Consider the following 22,381-nt stretch of genomic DNA (forward strand, 5'->3'; position numbering starts at 1 on the left):
TACTGCACCATGCCGATTAAAGAAAGGTATAATGGCTTGGCTGGCCAGTTTTCAGGGGAGACCGTGGGAGAAGGGAGGTGATATGAACAGGCAGAGGCTTCTGCACGTGCTTTCTGTACAGAATCAGCGTAGAGGTCCAGATTGTCCTCCTCCATTCCCGCTCCACCCTGGGAAATGGTATCAAAGCGATCTCTGGCAGCTCCGCCCTTCAATCCACTCCAGCCTCCGGAGGCGCCCGGAAAGAGGCGGGGCTGTGTGGGCGGGACGGGGCAGTGGGCGGAGCTGAGCCTGCGGGGCACGTCTAGTAGGCGGGGTCGCGGCGCTGACGGCCTCTCTGCGGCTCCCGGTTGGGGGCGTGGCTAAGCCAGCGGCGGAGCTATGCTGGCGGAGGGCGGGGGCCCGCAGGGAGGAGGTGTGGAGGGGGCGGAGCTGTGCGGGAACTTGGAGGAGGGGCCGAGGCAGCGGCCTCCTGAGCCCCGCTCCGCCCGCGGAACACGGGGGCGGGGCGGACGCGGCTCCGGGCGACCCGCTGGGTGCGCTAGTGCTCGGGTCCCGCCGCCCTGAGGCTCGCGCTCGTGCGGGTCAGTCGGTCGGCAGGGCCTGCGCGGGGCCCGGGCCCATGGCGGCGTCGGCGGCTCTGTCTGCGGCGGCGGCTGCGGCGGCCCTGTCTGGCCTGGCGGTGCGGCTGTCGCGCTCAGCTGCGGCCCGAGGCTCCTACGGCGCCTTCTGCAAGGGGCTCACGCGCACGCTGCTCACCTTCTTCGACCTGGCCTGGCGGCTGCGCATGAACTTCCCCTACTTCTACATCGTGGCCTCGGTGATGCTTAACGTCCGCCTGCAGGTGCGCATCGAGTGAGCGGCGGCAGCGAAGGCCCGGCTGAAGGGGCGCCCGTGTCCCCGCCCGCCGCCGGCCGGGTCGCCGGCATGAAGGGAAGCTGGGCCGCGGCGGGGGGCGGAGGCGGGGAAGCTCGGGCCCCTGGACTCTAGACCTACGCCGCCAGGGCACGACGGCCCAGCCCTGGCCCCGGCTGCGGTCTCAGCCCGGGGACCCTGGATCACGCAGAAACGCACTGAATGGGCCCCTGCCATCGGGCTCCAGAAACTACCTGGGCTCGGCCGACCTGTTGCCTCATATTGGCCAAAGAGGGGGAAACCAGAAGGAGGGAATTCTGCTGCGGCGACTTGACTTTCCAGGCCCCGAGCAGAAAGGTAGGAGGCGACAGGTTGGAATGGGGGAGGGGCGGTGGCTCTGCCCTTCAGATGTCAGGGCGCGTTGGCGGCCGGGGGGAAATATGGAAGGCACTGGGGCAAACCAGCCGGAAGAGCTGTGGAGCCCAGGTGGGGAAAGGAAAGGCAGCCGCAGGCTCTCCCCTCCTCCCCAGTCATGATTGCAGGATAGGGTGAGGGGCGGCCCCCTCCCGCCCACGCCCCAGTGCCTGCCTCCCTTTCCTCAGAGGCCCCCAGGGTGTCCCCTGAACCCTGAGGAATGGAGGGTAGTGGGCTGGGGGCGGCCCCGGGAAGGCACTAGAGGAGCAACGATGCCCCCACCCTTCTCTTCCCCACCAGTCGGTGGGCATAGGGAGGACGGTTCTTTTCTAGGCTGAGCCCCGTATCTGTTCTCAGCCCTCAGCCCTGGGGCTCTCTGCAGCTCCTGCACAGCCCTTGGCAAAACTGCCTCCTGCCCTGTCTTTGGTGCCAGAGGACTGGTCTCTGCCTGCTCCTGCTGTCCCTTATGTTCCCCTGCCCCTACATGAGGGCACCCCCCAAGCTCTGCATTTGGAGACAGGGAAGAGTGGGAGAGACGCATTCCTACCGTCCCCTCCCCCAGTCTTGCTCTTCCGCCATGTCAGCCCATGCTCCCTAAGGCCCCTAGCTAGCAACGCCCTCCCAGGGCCAGGGTCCCATCCTCCAGCCCCAGACGGCCTCTAGAAGCCTACTGTGTACTGAAGTGATCTGGGAAAAGAAGACCTCCCTGAGCACACAGCAGCTTTCAGCCTGGGGTGGGCAGAGCAGATGGAGGAGGGGCTTGCAGAGGAGGCCATTCCTGGGGGAAGGAAGGACCTGTCTGGTGGCCAGGCAACTGAGGTCCCCATCTCTTTCTTTCTCTTTCAGGCATTGGCGTTTGTAGGCAGTGACCCGCCCCTTCTCTGGCCTTGCCAAGAGTCACATCCCTGCCCAGGGGCACCTCTGGCCCTGGACCTGCTTGGGCAGAGGCAGCGTGAAGGGCCTGAACAAGAGGAGAAGAAGGGCCTTCCTAGTAGAGGCACAGCATGGACAAAGGCTCACAGGGGTGGGGGTGCCCAGTGATCGAGTCCTGGCTTGGGAAGGAAGTTCTGAGTTCCCTGGGAACTGAAATCTGCTAGCAGCACTGTGAGAGAGGTGTATTTCCCCCTCCTAATGACAGAGGAAACTGAGGCTTGGGGGAGGGGGGGATTTGCCCTTGACATGCAGATAGGAGGAGGAGGAACTGCGTGTGCCCCTGGGCCTGCAGGCCCCCACACCCCTCCCCAGTCTTCTCCAAGACCTGGCATGGTGGGAGGAGGGAGGGGGAAGTGGAGAGGGAAGCACAGGGCTCCTGAGGCACCAAGGGAGAGAGGCGCCCAGGGGTAGGGAGTCTAGGAATGTCGCTTTCCTTGGAGCAGTATGGAAAGTCACAGGGAAGATCAGGAGGACAGACAGCTGAGATGGGAGACAGGAGAGATGAGCCCCAGGACCCCTGGGGAGCCAAGCTCTCCCCCACATCCTAGCCTCTCACCCCACCTGGAGCTTCACCAAGGGCTCCTCAGCAGTGAAGTGGCACAAGCCTCCCAGTTTGGTGGGCAAGTAGGGGTGATCTTGGTGTTGTGGCTCCTGGAGACAGGACATAACCAGGAGGGTGAAGGGATAAACCTGGGATGGGTGGGAGCTGAGACCCATGGCATGACCCCAATTCTCTCTCCTCAAGCTCGACCCCCCATCCCCAGGATCACACAGGAGAATCTCATCCTCACGGCTTGGATTGGTCCTGGGGGCCCCCGGGTGTGCTGCTAACTGGTGTACAATGGTCAGGAGCAGCCCAGAGGGGAGGCAGGAAGGGACCCTCGCCCTTACCTTCTATCCCCATTTCCGCATCTCTTGCACTGGTACCCCGAGGGCCACGTTCTCAGTTCCTGGGACTGAAAACTGCAGCAGTCTGGCCAGCTCCAGGGACAGAGTGGCCCAGCCACCTACCATGTACCCTCCTCAGCTGCCCACTGGACTCAGGTCCTGAATGAAGCTGTCCGTCTGCCTCACCCCAGAAGAGGCTGGACAGTGGCTGCCTTGTGCCCCCTGCAGTCTCCCACAGCCAGGGCCCGATGGGGTGCCTCCTTGTCCCAAGTTTCTTGGGGACCCCTGACCCTGTTGGCCCCTCTCATCCACCCCAACCCTGTCCACCCTGGACCACCTCTGGGGGCCTGTCAGCCTGCTGGTCCCCCCAACAGATCTTTGGGGGCAGCGTCTATGGGACAAGAGTGACACAGGGCTGGAGAAGAGAAGTGAGGAGCCTCCTTGTGTCTGATGCACAGATGTGGCCCTTTCAAACCCTGGCGTCACCCTCTGGGTGACTGGATCCCCAGCTCCAGCCTCTTCCTGGGCCAGCCAGGAAGGCTGCAGGAAAGCTCTTTGCTGAGTGCATGCGTGGGAGTGTGGGGGATGACTGAGCCCTCCCCATGCAAGGGGCTTGGCCTGGGACCCTGGAAGCTGTTTCCCTACTGGGATAAAGGTGCGTCAGAGCCGCAGGGGTCTGCCCTCAAAGACGCCCCACTGCAGGGAGCCCCACTCCATAAGAGGGTCATGGAAGTCCATGTCCGCCCACCCTCAGCGGCTTCTGGTGTGGCTGTATTGGCCTAGAGGGGCTGGCTGGGGAGGGTCAGGGCCGAGCCCTCAGCATCCGCTGCTGTCCCTGCTTTTTCACCCCTGCTGCCTGAAGTGGTAGCCCCGCCTGTTGCTTCTCTACCTCCCCTCCCCACCTCTTCTCTCCCGGATGGGGCCCTTGCTGCGTGACGGGGTCTCCATGCACTTTATTTGCAGTCTGTTTTCTAGGCGGTGGAGCTTCTAGACACCGACCGGAATGACATACTTTTCTGTGTGTGATTCACTGTGTACTGGTCAGCACAGGCTGGCCAGAGAGATGTTCTTGTTTCTGGTGTTGTCACGTCTTCTTGTTTTCTCTAAGTTAAAAAAAAGTCCTTGGTTTAATACACTAAAACCCCAACTGGAGGCCTCCCGTGTCTGGTGGGGGTGATGCAGTGGCCCCGGGTGGAGAGAGGCCCCATGGTGAGGTCACCGGCTCCCATGGCCAGGAGTTGGCAGGGAGAAGCCTCTGAGGGATAGGGCTGGGGGAGGCTGTGGCAGGGACCATGTTTCCTGTTCAGAGGCTGTGCTGAGAACCGACTTGAACCGGACCACTGCCCCATGAGAAGCAGGCAGCATCCTAGCCTGGCCCCGAGAGGTAGCTGCTTGTCCTGTTGACAACCTTTGTTCAACGACCCAAAACATAAGTCCCTTTCCTTTTTAGAGTCTGGTGATCAAAAGTGTCTTAAGTCAGTAGAATCCTGAGGGTAGACTAGGGTGAAGTGAACTGAAACAGACTCGACCCAGGTCATTTTGTGTAGCACTGAGACTCCTCTCCCTTCCTGAGGCCACCTCCCACTGCCTCCCTACCAGCAAGGTTACTGCAGAATCTTGGAGAAGATAAAGGACCTGGCCCTGGAAGCCTGCTTCCCTTTCCCAACCTTGGAAGCAAATTCTGTCCCATCAGAGCCTCCCTCCCTAGTGGCTCCCACCAGAGAGCTCCCTAGTGGCTGCTGTAAGGGTTGGCAAGCAGGCAAAAGGCGGGGGAGGGAGGGCAGAGGGTAGTGTTAGAGGAAGCCCCATAGGGCCCCCGGGGGGGTAGTGGGGAGGCATCCTGAGGACACAGGGCTATGCTCAGACTCAGGAGTGAAGACTGGGTTTAGGGGCCCTGGGGGCACTCCTGTTGCCAAGGGCTACCCAGGGGTCAGAGCATCCTGACAAGGAGGGCCCGTCCAAAAGCGCTGGTGCTAATGCCCTATGGCATCTGCCACCACAGGAGAAATGGACCCCAGTCCTTGAGCTTCCCTCCCCTTTGTCTAGATGGTCCTCTTTAGCCACACTCCAGGAATCACGTGACTTGGCAAACCAAGATGGGAAATGATCATCCCAGAGCCTGGCTCCAAGGCCTCTTGAGGGACGACCACCCCTCCCATCCCTGCTACAGAGGAAAAGAAGGCAGGAAGGCCGGTTCTGCTCCGATGGGACCCCAGGAGACCAAAACCCTGAGCCGTGAGCCCAGCTCTTCCACTTACTACTGTGTGGTGCCAGGCAAACTGCACAACCTGGAGTTTTTAGTAAGGCTCCGTTGGGATGCTTGTAAGCAGTGAATACGATGATGTCTGTTCATTGTTTGTCATCAGGTCTCACCTGGAGCAGCCTTGTTACTGTGGGGAAAAGGAACTAAGTGAAGGGAACCGACCTCTGATGAGAGCCTGCCATGTGCCAGGCACCGTTCTAGGTGCTTTGCATTCCTAATCTCATCATAATCCCACAACTACCTAACCATTATCCCCATTTTACAGAGAAACCAAAGACAGGAACCAAGTCTGAAATAGAACCCCAAGAAGAAGCTCTTTTCCTGAGTTGTCAGTGCCCCTTGGAGAGGCAGGGAATTGGGCTGGAAGAATGGTGGAATGGAATAGCAAAGATGGAAGATGACCATGTCCTTTCTGGGTGAGGTCCAGAAGAAATCCAGGGCTTGGATGAGGGGTAGACCTGAGAGCCTTCTCCAAATGGAGCTCCCCAGTGGGAGCAGCTGTGGCCACCCGGAGATGGGTCCACCTGTCTTCCTTCCATTCTACCTCCAGAGATTGATTGGGACCTAAGAGACTGAGTCAGGAGAGGGCAAGAAAGCAGCTAAGCGGGAAGTTTCAGGGGCACCAGAGCAAATACATTGAGAAATGGGAAATATAAAGAGCATGCAAAATCACATCCTATTCCTACCCACCCCACTCCCAAGGGAAATTACTGGGTTTTGGACGAATTTTCACTTTGTGTGCACTTTTTATGTATGTAAAACTACAAACATACTACTTTGAAATCTGATTCCACTATTTCATGTTTGTCTTACCATGTTATTATGTATTTTCCTACATCCAAAGCTACCTAGTATCTCTTTTGTATGAAGGTTTCATCATGTATCCCCCAGTGCCCTTTGGTTGTTTTTCTTTGTTGTCATTTATTTTGGTGGGGGTTGGTTTGCTTTTTGTTGTTGTTTTTCCTTGTTTTTATAAGTGATACAGTGACAGATGCTGTTGTGGATAAATGCTGTGTCACAGTCATCAATTCCTTGATATATATTCCTAGAAAGTGCACCAAAGGGTATGCATGGCTTAGGGCTTTTGATACTCTCCAGAGTTGGGATACCAAGTTACGCTACTCACTGGAGTCAGGATGAGAGTTTTTTGGTGGCAATTCTGATTCAATAGATTAAAAAAATTATTACTACCTTTCATTGCCTCAAGTGGGGTTATTTCCCTTCCTTCAAGATCAATATAATATTTAACCCATCACTTCTCTAAAATGTTTCCTTTAAAAAAAAAAGCCTACAGCACCTGGTATTCCTGGCAGTCTCCCCTCCAAGTACTAACCAAGCCCAACCCTGCTTAGCTTCCAAGATCAGACGAGATTGGGCACATTCAGGGTGGTGTGGCTATGGATGCATGTTTCTTTCTTGACCATCTCTATTTTAAGGCTAGAGCTAACTCTGTTTCCTAGGAGAGAGAACTTGATCCTTTCCTTCTACTCCACTTTACCTATCCCTGAGTCTCACAACGGGTTTGTCAGTCTCTCAATTTGATAGGTTAAAATAGTTTATTTTGATATTTTGTTTTGTATTCCTTTGAATACATAATCAGGATTAAATATTTTCATAGGCCTATTGCTTAGTTGTACTTCTGTTTTTAACTATAGGGAGTAATTTTTTTTAAAAAAGGAAATGAGATATGCCTTTTATCATTTAGTGATGGGTAGCAACTTCAGGTGAGGATGTCACTTTGAACTAACCTGAAAGAACACCACCCTAATCCATTGCTTCCCCACCTTCTTTTCCAAACACACCATAACGATGGACAGCATATTTAAAAAATATTTTTAAAATAGTAGCCATTCTCAAAAGTACAACAGGAAACCTCTAAGACCCAGAAGCAGAAGGAATGCAGAGCAGTAAATGGGACCTGAAGCTTCACAGCCCTTGGAGGCTAGCAAGGGAAACAGGTCTGAGAAGCTAGGAAAGAAAGCTAAACTGTAGGCAGGTACTGCATGTGATAGGGAGCTAGAACTAGGTGTTCTGTATGGATCTAGGAGGTAGGAAAATGTTTTCATCATGAATGAAAACCAGAATATCTTCACCTATCCACCTTGGGTCTCTCCTGAAAGTGAGTCCCCTGCTTAAACCATGGTTTGAAATGAAGTGAAACATCTAGACTCTCAATCCCTAATTCTGCGCTGTGCTCAGTGCAGGGTCTGGATTTGTACCAATATGGAAAAAAAAAAAAAAAAAACCTCAAGTGGTGAGTAGGACATGTACATACACAAAATATACCACTGGGCCCCTTCAGTTAAACGAAACAACACTGAAGACAAAGGAAATATCCTAAAAGTCACTAGAGAGGAATGACACATTATCCATAAAAAGAAAAACAAACATCATCCACAACAGTGGGTGCCAGAAGACGATGCATCAGTAAGGGTTCAGTTGCAGAAAACAGAACTCACTGTAGCTATTTTAAACAGAAGTTTGATTGAACCATGGACCAGATGCTTACAAAATTATTTCGAGGCTGAAAGAAACATAGGTTGGGCCTCTAAAAAACACTCCTAGGGTACCACAACAGAACTGGCTCATTAAGGTAGGTAACACTTGTACTCAATTCAGATGGAAGGAAATTGGGAGCCCAACACTGAAGCTGTTAACTTCAAGAACACATCCCTGTAGCTGTGATTCAGAGATCAGAAATCTGCTGTCATATCACAACCACCTTTTGACACCATGAAACTAGTTACTACACAAAGGAACACTGAAACAGGAAAACATAAAGTCTGCATGACTGTATTCACAAGCAGAAAGACCCAAAGAAGCAGGAAGGTGGCTGCTGCTTCCCGTGAATCATTTCAATCTCACCCAAGAGTACCAAACTGGTGGGATATCATTCATATTCAGAACCTCCTACTACAGGGTAATCTGAGAAATATAGATTTGGACTTTTCTGACTGTGAAGTCCAGGAAGGTACATTGGGGGACTAGGATGGATACTTAGTCTCAATTTTCCATATGTGTCACAATTAATGTCTTCAAAGCATGACAAGAAATCTGTAAGCCTAGAACTTATGAAAAAATGTGAAATGAGCACCTTCGGACACATAACAGAACTTGGACGTTTTACCATCCATCAACTCTCGCTGAAACAATTACTGAAAAAATCTATGTTAGCAATAAGAACGAGAAACCCACAAGGAAGGAATGGAAGTCAAGAAATAACAGCAAGTAAATGGTAATTAAAAGGGGTTTAAAAATCTCGACATACATTGATGGTTAAGCAAACAAGGAAGGAGAAAAAAATAACATTTATTGAGAACTTACTTTGTGTCAGGTACTGCTCTAAGCACATTACATATACTAAATAATGTAATACCATGACCCTAAAACAAAAACTTACATTATCGCTGTTTATAAACATGAAGAAACTTGGGCTCAGAGCGGTAAAGAAACTTGCCCAAGGTCACACACCTGGTGGAGCAAAGATTTGTGCCCAGATAGTTTTTCTCCTGAGTCTGTACTCTCAGTCTGTACTCACACTTCTAAAAAGAAGGATGGGTAGAAGGAAATGTATGGAGAAGGGAAGGAGAAAAGTTTTCTGTGCACTCATAACAAGCTTATACTAAAATTCAAAACAATAACATGAGAATTGTGGAGATAGAGTGCTGAGGGAAGATAACATGGGTAAGGCTTTTGTTTTGTCAGGAAGAGAATTGAGCTGCTGAATAATTTGAAAAAATATAATTTTTAGTGTGCATGTTTAAAATTTAAGGTTAGGAAGATTCTGGGAAGGTGGTGGAGTAGGAATCAGTCTCCCCACTGAGACAAAAATTGCACTGACAGACCCTGATATAGCTATTTTTGAACTCTTGAGTATATTGGAGACTTGCAATTTCCATGGGAAAGTTTGGAGGTAAAGTGTGTTCTTAGTCCACTAGCAACTATCTATCCAGCAGCCCCAGCCCTGTGGCAAGCACAGCACTGTGTCCCTAGCACTGTGGAACAGTTTCCACACAGCTTACACGAGCAAGGGTGGGCAAAAAGGAACTTGCCCTCCCAATATTGCAGATCTGTACTCAGATAGCTGATTGCTGCTCCTGATCACAGACTTGCAGACAAAGAGGTGGGTGACCATTATTGTTGCACCTCTCTCCATTGTTGCACGTCCCTACCCCTCTGGCTGAAGCAACTTCCCAAGATTTAAAGGGTTAGCACCACTTTTCCTTTTCCTTCCTTCATTTTTCCCTTTTCTCCTTTTGGAAGCCAGAGATTAAAGACTAGGACATTCAAAAACAACTGCACATATGGAGGAAATTAGAAAGTGACTGTACATGCACAGGGAAAGCTGCAGGCTCAGAAAAAACCTGAGAAGATCTTAAGTTTACACCCCAGGCTAATCTTTGTCAAAGAAAAAACCTACAGCAATAAAAAGAACCACAATAAATAAAAACAATAACAAAAAACAGCAAACACCAAGGAAGGGGAAGAATCTGATTTCCAAAGTTCTCACATTATTAGATTCAAATGTCTAATTTTCAACAAAAAATCACAAGGCATACAAAGAAACAGGAAAGTATGGCACATTCAAAGGAAAAAATAAATCGACAGAAACAGTCCCTGATCTAGTAGATATGACAGCAGATCTATTAGACAAAGACTGTAAAACAACTCTCTTAAAAATGCTCAAGAACTAAAGGAAGATGTGGAGAAAATCAAGAAAGTGAAGCATAACAAAATGGAAATATCAAGAAAGAGATGCCAAAGAAAGAAACCAAAAATAAACTGTAGAGCCAAAAAGTACAAAAACTGAAATAAAAAAATCAGAAGAGGGGTTTAAAGGCAGACTTGAGCATGGCAAAAGAAAGAATCAGCAATCTTGAAGATAGGACAATGGAAATTATCAAGTCTGAGGAACAGGTAGATAAAAGATTGAAAAAAAGATGAACACAGCCTAAGAGACTTTTGGACAACACCAAGCCCATCAACATATGCATTGGGTAAGTTCCAAAAGGAAAGGAGAGAGAGAAAGGGGCAAAGGAAACCTTTGAAGAAATAATGACTGAAAACTTAACAAATTTTATGAAAGGCATGAATATAAACCTCCAAGAATCTCAATGAATGCCAAGATGAACTGAGAGATACCCCAAAACCAAGGCACCTTATAATGAAACTTTCAATAGACAAACACAGAGAGAAAAATCTTGAAAGCAGCAAGAGAAAAATGACTCATCACATACAAGTGATCCTCAATGAAACTGTTAGCAATTTTCTCTTCAGAAAATTTAGATGCCAGAAGGCTGTGAGCTGATATATTCAAAGTGCTAAAAATATGTTGACTAAGAATGCTATATCTGGCAAAATTGTTCCTCAAATATGAGGGAGAAATTAAGATATTCCCAGATAAACAAAAGCTAACGTTACCACTACACCTGTCCTGCAAGAACTGCTCAAGAGAGTACTGCAAAGTGAAATGAAAGGATACTAGATAGGAATTCAAAGCTGTATGAAGAAATAAAGATTCCCCCCTCCTTTCCTCCCCTATTCCCTCTTCTCTCTTTTCCCTCCCTTTCTCTCCCTTCTCCGCCCTTCTCCTTCATCCTTCCTCTTCCTTCTTCTTCCCTCGGATCCCCCCTGCCTCTACTTCCCTCCTCTCCTGTCCTTTCCCATCCTCTCCCCTCTCAACCCCCATCTCGCTCCTCCCACGGCTGTGGTCACGTGGGGGCGCCGCGGGATTTAAGCTTAATCTGCCTGGTGCTCAGCACAGCAGCCTGGCTGTGGGGCGTGCTGACTGAGCTAGTCTTGGGGTCCTGCAGAAGGGGGCTGGAGGGATGCCCACAGCCACCCCGCCGTGAGCTTGGGGCTGTAGGGGGCACTGGAGGTCCAGCTGACACTGGAGACGGTTATCCGGACACTGGAGAGAAGCGTCCTGGGCCATGAGAAGGGCTTGGGCGCGCAGGACCTGGCCCAGGACACTCAGACCGTTATCCTACCTGCCCGCATCAGGGAGATTGTCACCCGCAACCTCTCCCGGCCTGAGAGCCCAGTCCCACTGCGGGCCACAAAGATAGCACTGCTGCTGTCGCTGCAGAAAAAGAACCAGCTGCTGAAGCAGGAGCTGTCGCGCGCAGAGGACTTACTGGCCCAGAGCCACGCCAAGCGTGATGAGCTCACCATTAAGCACAATGCGCTGGAGCAGGCTGTGCGTCTGGAGTCTGAGGAGCTGGAGATGCAGGAGCCCGGGGGCTGGTACAGCAGAGCGTGGAGTTGCGGAGGCAGCTGCAGGAGGAGCAGGCGTCCTACTGGCCGCAAGCTGCTGGCCTACCAGGAGGGCCAACAGCGGCAGGCCCAGCTTGTGTAGCAGCTGCAGGCCAAGATTCTCCAGTACAAGAAGAGGTGCTCGGAGCTGGAGCAGCAGCTGCTGGAGAGATCCGTAGAGCTTGAGCAGCAGCGACTGAGGGACACAGAGCACAGCCAAGACCTGGAGAGCGCCCTCATTCGGCTGGAGGAGGAGGAGCAGAGGAGTGCCAGCCTGGTCCAGGTGAATGCCATGCTCCGAGAGCAGCTGGACCACGCAGGCTCGGCCAGCCAGACTCTGAGTGAGGACATACGAAAGGTGACCAGCGACTGGACACGCAGCCGCAAGGAGCTGGAGCAGCGGGAGGCGGCATGGAGGCTCGAGGAGGAGTCCTTTAACGCCTACTTCAGCAACGAGCACAGTCGCCTGTTACTCCTCTGGAGGCAGGTGGGGGTCAGATGACTGGTCAGCGAGGTGAAGATGTCCACTGAGAGGGACCTGCTGCAGCTGGGAGGGGAGCTGGCCTGGACATCATGCGCTGTCCAGGAGGAGGGCCTGGTACTGAGCACGGGCCTGCCGCTGGCAGAGAGCGGGGCTGAAGCGGCCCTGGAGAAGCAGGCCTTGCTGCAGGCCCAGCTGGAGGAGCAGCTGCGGGACAAGGTGCTCCATGAGAAGGACCTGGCCCAGCAGCAGATGCAAAGCGACCTGGACAAGGCCGACCTCAGTGCCAGAGTGACAGAGCTGGCCCTGGCAGTGGAGCGTCTTCAGAAGCAGAATCTGTAGTAGGATTAGGTCAACAAGCCCCTCGGCAAGCCTGAGGCCCTGGAATCCCTGCGGCTACAGGAGCAGGTGGCCCTGTAGACAGAGGATGGAGAGGGGCTGCAGCAGACCCTGAGGGACCTCGCACAGGCCGTCCTGTTGGACACTGAGACGGCGTCCAGCTGAGCGGCTCCGAGCACACCACGGACGCGTCCGAAGGCAGCCTGCGGGTCTCTCAGGCCAGCGGATCCCATCCCCACCGCAGTGCTCCTCACTGGGCAGCAGCCGTTCGCCCCGCCGAAGCCGGTGCCCGGCTAGCTCAGACTCCTCCAGGTTAGCCCTGATCCACTCTGCCCTGCACAAGCGACAGCTGCAAGTCCAGGACATGCATGGGCACTATGAGGCAAACCAGGACCTGCTGGGCACCCTGTGGAAGCAGCTTAGCGACAGCGAGGTTGAGCGGCGGGCCCTAGAGGAACAGCTCCAGCACCAGCGGGACAAGACCGATGGCGCCACGCAGGCCCACGAGGACGCCCAGCGCGAGGTACAGAGGCTGCGGAACGCCAATGGGCTCCTGAGCAGGGAGAAGAGCAACCTGGCCCACAGTCTGCAGGTGGCCCAGCAACAGGCCAAGGACCTTCTGAAGGAGCGTGAGAAGCTGCAGGCTGCCCAGGAGGAGCTGCGGCGCCAGCGGGACCGATAGGAGGAAAAGCAGGAGGACGCTGTGCAGGATGGTGCACGGGTGCGCCAGGAGCTTGAGCGCAGCCATAAACAGCTAGAGCAGCTGGAAGGGAAGCGCTCAGGCCTGGCCAAGGAGCTGGTGGAGGTGAGGGAGGCGCTGAGCTGCCCCACACTGCAGCGGGACATGCTGCAGGCCGAGAAGGTCGAGGTGGCCGAGGCGCTGACCAAGGTTGAGGCTGGCCAGGTGAAACTCGAGCTCTCCGTGACCAAGCTGAGGGCAGAGGAGGCCTCCCTGCAGGACTCCCTGTCCAAGCTGAGCGCCCTCAACGAGAGCCTCGCTCAGGATAAGTTGGATCTGAACCGCCTTGTCGCCCAGCTGGAGGAAGAAAAGGCAGCCCTGCAGGGCCGCCTGCGGCAGGCGGAGCAGGAAGCCACCGTGGCGCAGGAAGAGCAGGAGCGGCTGGAGGAGCTGCGGTTGGAGCAGGAGGTGGCGCGGCAGGGCCTGGAGGGCTCCCTGCGAGTGGCAGAGGAGGTCCAGGAGGCGCTGGAGCAGCAGCTCCCCACGCTGCGCCATGAGCGCAGCCGGCTGCAGGAGCAGCTAGCCCAGCTCTCCCAGCAGCTGAGCGGGCGGGAGCAGGAGCCAGAGCAGGCTCGGCGGGAGGCACAGTGGCAGGCAGAGGCGCCGGAGTCAGTGGCCCAGGAGAAGGAGGCGCTAGCCAAGGGGCGCACTGGCCTGGTCATGCAGCTGGCGGCCGCGCAGCGTGAAGGCAGGACCCTGTCAGAGGAGGCCACACGCCTGCGCTTGGAGAAGGAAGCCCTGGAGAGCAGCCTGTTTGAGGTGCAAGGGCACCTGGCTCAGCTCGAGGCCCACTGGGATCAGCTGGAAGCCGATGGGCAGGCCCTGCTGTTGGCCAAGGAGACCCTGACTGGGGAGCTGGCGGGCCTGCGGCAGCAAATAATAGCTACAAAGGAGAAAGCCAGCCTAGACAAGGAGCTGATGGCCCAGAAGCTGGTGCAGGCTGAGCAGGAGGCCCAGGCCTCTCTGCGGGAGCAGCGGGCAGCCCATGAGGATGACTGGCAGTGAGTCCAGAGCGAAAAGGAGGCAGCATGGTGGGAGCTGGAAGCCGAGCGGGCCCAGCTGCAGAGTCAGCTGCAGTGCGAGCAGGAGGAGCTGCTGGCCCGACTGGAGATCGAGAAGGAAGAGCTGAGCGAGGAGATCGCTGCCTTGCAGCAGGAGCGCGACAAGAGCCTCCTCCTGGCCGAGAGCAAGAAGCAGCAGGCCTTGTCTCTGAAGGGGTCTGAAAAGACTCTGTCAGAGAAGTTGTCAGAGAAGTTGATGGGTACGCGGCACAGCCTGGCCACCATCTCCCTGGAGATGCAGCCGCAGAAACTAGATGCCCAGAGCTGGCAGGAGCAGGACCGGAGCACCGTGAACGCTCTGATGTCCGAGCTGAGGGGCCTATGGGCCCAGCTGGAGGAGGCTGCTGCGGCCCGCGCCCAGGAAGTGAGGAGGCTGCAAGAGCAGGCTTGAGACCTGGGCAAGCAGCAGGACTCCTGTCTTCCAGAGGCAGAAGAACTTCGGACCCAGCTGCACTTGCTGGAGGATGCCCGCGACCGGGTTCGGCGGGAGCTGCTGGAGGCCCAGCGCAAGCTGCGTGAGAACAAGGAGGGCCTCGAGGTGCAGCGCCAGGAGGCGGGCAAGCTGTGGCACAGCCTGGGCGAGGGTGCCAAGGAGCGTGAGGCACTGCAGGCCGCCGTGAAGAAGGCAGAGAGCGAGCGCATCAGCCTGAAGTTTACCGATGAGGACAAGGAGCAGAAGCTGGCACTCCTAGAGGGCAAGGAGGCTGGGGAGCTTTGGACTGGGCTGCAGGAGGTGGAGCGCTCACAGCTGGAGGCTTGAAGGGAGCTGCAGGAGCTCCGGCGTCAGATGAAGATGCTGGACAGTGAGAATACCAGGGTTGGCCGCGAGTTGGCGGAGCTGCAGGGCCGCCTGGTGCTGGGCTAGCGGGCAGAGAAGGAGAGCCGGAGGGAGATCCTGCGCCTCCGGCAGAGGCTGCTGAAGGGCGAGGCCAGCCTGGAGGCGACGCGGCAGGAGCTCCAGGTAGCCCAGCGGAAGCTGCAGGAACAAGAAGGCGAGTTCCGGACCCGCGAGCGAGGCCTGCTGGGCTCCCTGGAGGAGGTGCGCGGCACGGAAAAGCAGCAGCTGGACCACGCCCGCGGCCTGGAGCTCAAGCTGGAGGCGGCGCGGGCCGAGGCTGCGGAGCTGGGCCTGCGGCTGAGCGCGGCCGAGAGCCGGGCACAAGACCTGGAGGCGGAGCTGGCCCGCGTGGAGGTGCAGCGGTGCGCGGTGGGGGCCCAGCTGGGCTGCCTGCGCTCGGTTCTGTGCCGGGGCCTCGCCCTGGGTCGCGCGCCCAGCCCAGTCCAGCCCCGCCACCAGTGCCCGGCTCCCCTGCCCGGGACGGGCCCGCTGGAGGAAGCGGGGAAAGGCTAGGCCGCCCCAGCACCTTAGAATGCAGCCCTGGGTCCCAGCCACCATTTCCAGGACCTGCCACCTCCCCGGCTCCTCTAGACCTGGACCCAGGGGCAGTGCGCCGGGCCCTCCGGGAATTTCTGAAGGAGCGGCCGAGCGCCCTGAGAGAACAGGACGAACTTCGGACCCAGAGTGCCCTGAATAGCCAACTGGCCAAGACGGAGGCTGAGAGGGACACCACAACCTCGAAGGCCAGGCAGCTGCAGAAGGCGAGAGTGGCTACAGTGGCTGAGAGTGAGAAAGCCCTGCGCAGTGTGGATGGGCGGCTGAGCCGGGTCCAGGAGGAGCTGGCGCTGCAGGAGGAGAGTGTGCGGCGCAGTGAGCGGGAGCTCCAGGGCCACGCTGGACTGGGTGGCCACACTGGAGAGAAGCCTGCAGGCCACTGAGAGCGAGCTCCGGGCCAGTCGGGAGAAGATCAGCAAGATGAAGGCCAACGAAAGGAAGCTGGAGGGCGACAAGTGGTGCCTGAAGGAGATGCTGGACGCCTCCGAGGGCCTCACCGTCAAACTGGAACTGCAGCGGCCCTCGCTTGAGGGGGAGCCGTAGCGCAGCCACCCGGGCCTGAGCGACCGCGAGGCCCAGGCCCAGGCCCTCCAGAATCAGATGCACTCCCTGCAGAGACAGGTGGCAGACAGCGAGGTGAAGGGAGGGATCCTGCAGCTGACAGTGGAGTGGCTGAATGGGGCCCTGGCCAAGGTGGAGGAAAGGGAGGGGCTCCTGCGCGTCAAGGTGCGGGGCCTGACAGAGGCCCTGGCCTAGAGCAGCGCCAGCCTCAGCAGCACCCAGGACAAGAACCTGCATCTACAGAAGGCTCTGACCGCCTGTGAATATGACCGCCAAGGGCTCCTGGAACGGCTGGACGCTGCCAGGCAGACGTTGTCTGAGGCAGGGAAGCAGAGCAGCTCCCTTGGGGAGCAGGTGCAGACGTTGCCAGGCGAGGTGGCTGACCTGGAGCTGCAGCAGGCGGAGGCCGAGGGCCAGCTACAACAGCTTCAGGAGGTGCTGCAGCAGTGGCAGGAGGGCGAGGCTGCAGCCCTGCACACGGTCCAGAAGCTGCAGGACGAGCAGAGGCTGCTGCAGGAACGCCTGGGCAGCCTGAAGCGCGCCCTGGCTCAGCTGGAAGCCGAGAAGCGGGAAGTGGAGCGCTCAGCCCTGCAGCTGGAGAAGGACCTCGTGGCCCTCAGGAGGGCACTGGACAAGGTGGAGCGAGAGAAGCTTCGCAGTCCTAAGGACACAGTGCCGCTGAGCCCAGAGAAGGGCCGCCTGAACTGGACCCTCATGGGGGCTGAGCTTGAGCTGGCTGAGGCCCAGAGGCAGATCTAGCAGCTAGAGGCTCAGGTGGTGGCGCTGGAGCAGAGTCACAGCCCAGCCCAGCCCAGCTGGAGGTGGACGCGCAGCAGCAGCAGCAGCTGGAGCTGCGGTAGGAGGTGGAGCGCCTGTGCAGTGCCCAGGCACAGGCTGAACGTACCCTGGAGGCATGGGAGCAGGCCCACCGCCAGAGGGTGCGCTAGCTGGAGGAGCAGGTGTCCACACTGAAGGGACCAAAAATTGCAGCAGGAGCTTCAAGGAGCTCAGCACCCTTCTCCCCATCCTCAGGCCCCCCCCGAGGAATAAGCCCCCGCTGGCATCTGGAGAACGGCCCTGTGCCTGGGACAGGGAAGGGCCCTCCTCTTGGACACCCCACCCAGAGCATGGTCCCTTGGGGGCCTCGAGCTGAGGTGGAATGAGGAGGAGCCCCACTGGCAGTGCTGAGGAGAGGTACTCCAGCTCCAGGCCTGGAGAGGCTTCCCGGCATCGCCTGCGGACCCCACCTCAGTCCAGCCCCCCTTCTTCCAGGATGAGCCATTGTAGATCATACATGGTCTTCCTTGAGAGGTTGAGCCAGGGTTGGGGAGAGCCCTTGTCTTTGGTCAGCCCTGGAGCATGGGCTTGTGGGAAAGAGGAAGGGGACCGGGCCCAGGGCAAGGGTCAGAGTCCCAGGCTTCCAGAGATCTCTTCACCTTAGTTCAGAGTGTGTGTCAGGAAATACAGACAGTTCAGAGAACCTACCCTGTATTTTTATACCTTTTTACAATGTTAACAGTTCAGAACTGTTTTCTGTGACAAGAAGACCTCCTTTTCTAAAAAAAAAAAAAAAAAAGTCTCAATAAATACATGGGCAATTATAAAAGATAGCATTATTGTAACAACCATTTGTAACTCTACTTTTTGACTTGTGCATGACTTAAGAGAATAACACATTTTTAAAATTATTAGTCTAAAAGCTTGTATTATTGTAACTTTGGTTTGTAACTCCACACTTTGTTTCCCACATGACTTTAAGAGATGAATGAATTTAAAAGAATTATTAGTTTATGTTCTTGGGAATACAGTGTGTAAGGATGTAAGCCTGTGATGTCAACAACTGAAAGGAGTGAAAACCAAGTTGTAAATAAACAGTTTTTATATGTTATTGAGGTTAAACTGGTATAAATTCAAATTAGAGTGTTATAACTTTAGGATGTTAAATGTAATCCCCATGGTAAGCACAAAGAAAATAACGACAATATGTACAAAAGGAAATGAGAAAAGAATAAACTGCTTACTGCAAAAGAATCAACACAAAAGAAGACAGTAATGCAAGCAATGAGGTCCCCCAAAACTATAAAGAATATTAAAAATGAGTGCCAAAATATCAGAAGTCCTTCCTTATCCTTAATTACTTGAAATGTAAATTGATTATACTCTCCAATCAAAAGGCAGAGATTAGCAGAATGGATAAAAACACATGATCCAAATATATTCTTTCTACTATCAACAGAGTAAACAGACAATGTACATAATGGGAGAAAATATTTGCAAACTATGTATCTGACGAAGATCCAATATCCAGAATCTATAAGGAACTTAAACAAATCAACGAGCAAAAACTAAACAACCTTGTTAAAAATGGGCAAAGGACACAAACAGACATTTCTCAAAATAAGACATACGAGCAGCCAACAAGCACACGAAAAAATGTTCAATATTACTAATCATTAGGGAAATGCAAATTAAAACCATAATGAGATACCATCTCGTACCAGTCAGAATGACTATTACCAAAAAGTCAAAAAATAACAGATGTTGGTGAGGATGCAGAGTAAGGGGAACGTTTATATACTGCTGGTAGGAATGTAAATTAGTTCAGCCACTGTGGAAAGCAGTCTGAAGATTTCTCAAAGAACTTAAAATAGAACTGCCATTTGATCCAGCAATCCCATTACTAGGTATGTACCCAAAGGAATATAAATCATTCTGCCACAAAGACACATGTATGGGTATGTTCATTCCAGTACTATCCACCATAGCAAAGACATGGACTCAACCTAAATGCCCATCAATGGTAGACTGGATAAAGAAAATGTGGTACATTTACACTGTGGAATACTACACAGCTATAAAAAGAATGAGATCATGGCCTTTGCAGCAACATGGATGGATCTGGAGGCCATTATCCTAAGCGAATTAACACAGGAACAGAAAACCAAATACTGCATGTTGTCATTTATAAATGGGTGCTGAACACTGAGTACACATGGACACAAAGAAGGGAACAATAGATACTGGGGCTTATTTGAGGATAGGTAGTGGGAGCCGGGTGATGATCGAAAATCTACCTATCACGAGTTATGCTGATTACCTCGGTGACAAAACTATATGTGCACCAAACCCCTGTGACACACAATTTACCCATGCAAAATACCTGAACACATACCCCTTGAACCTAAAATAAAAGTTGAAAACTATATGTATGTATATATACATATGCATAAAATATGTGTGTATGTATATGTGTGTGTGTGTGTGTGTGTGTGTATACATGTCTACTTTCTAAAGGAGACTCATTTTAGATCCAAAGACGCAAATGGGTTGAAAGTGAAAGGATTGAAAACTATATGGTATGCAAATAGTAAACAAAAGAGAGCAGAAGTGATTATACTAATATCATATAAAATAGACTTTAAATCAAAAAAAGATTCAAGAGACAAAGCCATTATATATAAATAAATGGTTCAATACAGCAAGAAGATATAACAATTATATACACAATTATAATAACAGACCATCAAAATATATGAAGCAGATATTGACAGAATTGAAGGGAGAAATAGACAGTTCTGCAATAATAGTTGGAGACTTCAATATCCCACACTCAATAATGGATAGAAGAACCAGACAGAAGAGAAATAAGGAAATAGAGGACTTAACACAATAAACCAACTAATTCTAACAGACATACACAGGCCACTCTACACAACAACAACACACACATTCTGCTAAAGTGTGCATAGGACATATTCCAGGATAGATTGTATGTTAAGCCACAAACTTAGTCCTAATAGATTTTAAAGGATAGATATTATTCAAAGTATTCTCCAATTACAACATGATGAAGTTAGAAATTAATAACAGTAGTAAAACTGGAAAATTGACAAATTTGTGAAAATTGACACATTCTTAAACAATCGATGGATCAAAGAAAAAATCACAAGGAAAATTTAAAAATACTCAGAGATGAAACAAAAGACTATTCTTTGGGGAAAAGATATTCTTTTCAACAAATGGTGCTGGGAAAACTGGATATCTTATGTGAAAGAATGAAGATGGAACCTTACCTAACATCTTACACACAAATTAATTCAAAGTGGATCAAAGACTTAAATATAAGACCTAAAACCATGAGACATTTAGAAGAAAACAGGGTAAAAGCATCACAATATTGGATTTGCCAATTATTTGATGGACATGAAACCAAAGGCACAGACAGCAAAAGAAAAAATAGACAAATTGGACTTCAGAGATCCTGTCATTTGCAACAACATGGATGGAACTGGAGGAAATTGTGTTAAGTGAAATAAGCCAAGCACAGAAGGACAAACTTCATGTGTTCTCACTCATTTGTGGGAGCTAAAAACAAAAACAACTGAACTCACGAAGATCAAGAATAAAAGGATGGTTACCAGAGGCTGGGAAGGGTAATGGGGAGCAGGGAGGAAAACTGGGGATGATTAATGGGTACAAAAATATTGTTAGATAGAGTGCATAAGTTCTAGTATTTGGTACCATAACAGGGCGACTACAGTCAACAATAATTTATTGTACATTTTAAAATAACTAAAATAGTACACTTGGAATGTTTATAACACTAATTAATAATAAATGCTCGAGGTGATGGATACCCCATTTATCCTCACATGATTATTACACATTGTATACCTCTATCAAAATATCTCATATACTCCATAAATATATACACCTACTAGGTACCTATAAAAATTAGAAAATGTGTGCATCAAAATACACAACGAGCAGAGTAAAAATGCAGCCTACAGAATGGGAGAAAATATTTGCAAATCACATGTCTGATAAGAGAGTAATATGAAGAATATATAGAGAATACATACAACTCAACAACAACAAAAACCTGATTCCAAAATGGACGAAGGACTAAAATAGACAATTCTCTAAAGAAGATATACAAATGGCCAATAAGCACATGAAAAGATGCCCAAAATCATTAGGAAAATGCAAATTAAAACTACAATGAGACCCAATAAGATGGCTACTATCAAACAAACAGAAAACCACAAATGTTGGCAAGGATGTAGAGAAATTAAAGCTTTTGTGCACTGTTGGTGGGAATGTAAAATGGTATAGCTACTGTGGAAAACAGTGTAGCAGTTCATCAAAAAATTAAAAGCAAAATGACCATATGATCCAGCATTTCCATTTCTAGTATATGCACCCAAAAGAATTAAAAACATGGTCTCAAAGAGATATTTGTACACCTATGTCATAGCTTTATTCACAAAATCTAAACAGTGGAAGCAATTCAAGTCTCCATTGATGAATGTATTTATGACTGTATTCAATTCCAATGAACTATACACTTAAAATGGTTAAAGTGATAAATTTTATGTTATGTGTGTTTTACCACAGTAAAAACAATTAAAAAGAAAAAGGACCAGGGATTCTTGGAGAAATCACTGATAAAGTGGCATTTTTAAATTCTGACAAAATAAATTTTTAAAACCACCCATTTAACATGAGAGAGGGGTTGTTTATTCTCACAAAACATATCCATAAGGCAGATATATAGTCAAACTTTTATGCATCTCATAACAGCAGTGAAATAACAGACCAAGTAGTGTATTACTACTATATAAGTAGTAACGGATGAAACCACAATTATGATGAAGACTTCAAAGCATGTCAATTAATAGCATCCATAATCATGATGACAATAGTAAGTACAATATACTAGGTCCTAATTAAATTCCAGGTACTTTAATAGAACTTCAATTTTTAAGAATCATTTCAGGCATCAGGACAGATTTGACACAACAGCCTTAGCTTTCCAACCCCTGCTCAAGATCATTGTCTTATTTCCTTTTCTTCATTGCATGTAATCCTGTGTCAGTCCATTCTCACATTGTTATAAAGAAATAATTGAAGCTGGGTAAATAAATAATTTATGAAGAAATAATTTATGAATAATAAAGTAATAATTTATAATTTAATAATAATTTATGAAGAAATAATTGAAGCTGGGTAATTTATAAAGAAAAGAGGTTTTATTTGGCTCATAGTTCTGCAGCTGTACAGGAAGCATGGTGCTGACATCTGCTTTTGGTGAAGGCCTCAGAAAGCTTACAATCATGGCAGAAGGTGAAGGGCAGCCAGCGTGTCACATGGTGAGGGAGAGGAAGAAAGAGTGAGGAGCTGCCATGCTGTTTTTAGCCAA

General features: G+C 51.3%; 1 protein-coding gene and 2 pseudogenes across 1 annotated transcript; 2 read left to right on the top strand and 1 right to left on the bottom strand.

The window, feature by feature from the left end:
• The first annotated feature begins 462 nt into the window (after window positions 1-462).
• Window positions 463-6,542, top strand: SMIM10L2A (small integral membrane protein 10 like 2A). The gene is made up of 2 exons (XM_009235289.4): window positions 463-1,209; window positions 2,113-6,542. The coding sequence occupies exon 1, from the start codon at window positions 620-622 to the stop codon at window positions 854-856; it is 237 nt and encodes a 78-aa protein (XP_009233564.1). The 5' UTR covers window positions 463-619; the 3' UTR covers window positions 857-1,209; window positions 2,113-6,542.
• Window positions 6,543-6,635: 93 nt separating this feature from the next.
• Window positions 6,636-6,753, bottom strand: LOC112131214 (5S ribosomal RNA; annotated as a pseudogene).
• Window positions 6,754-8,083: 1,330 nt separating this feature from the next.
• LOC100457808 (rootletin-like) lies at window positions 8,084-17,755 on the top strand (annotated as a pseudogene).
• Window positions 17,756-22,381: the final 4,626 nt, after the last annotated feature.

Source organism: Pongo abelii, chromosome X (assembly GCF_028885655.2).
Source record: "Pongo abelii isolate AG06213 chromosome X, NHGRI_mPonAbe1-v2.0_pri, whole genome shotgun sequence".
Classification (NCBI taxonomy): domain Eukaryota; kingdom Metazoa; phylum Chordata; class Mammalia; order Primates; family Hominidae; genus Pongo; species Pongo abelii.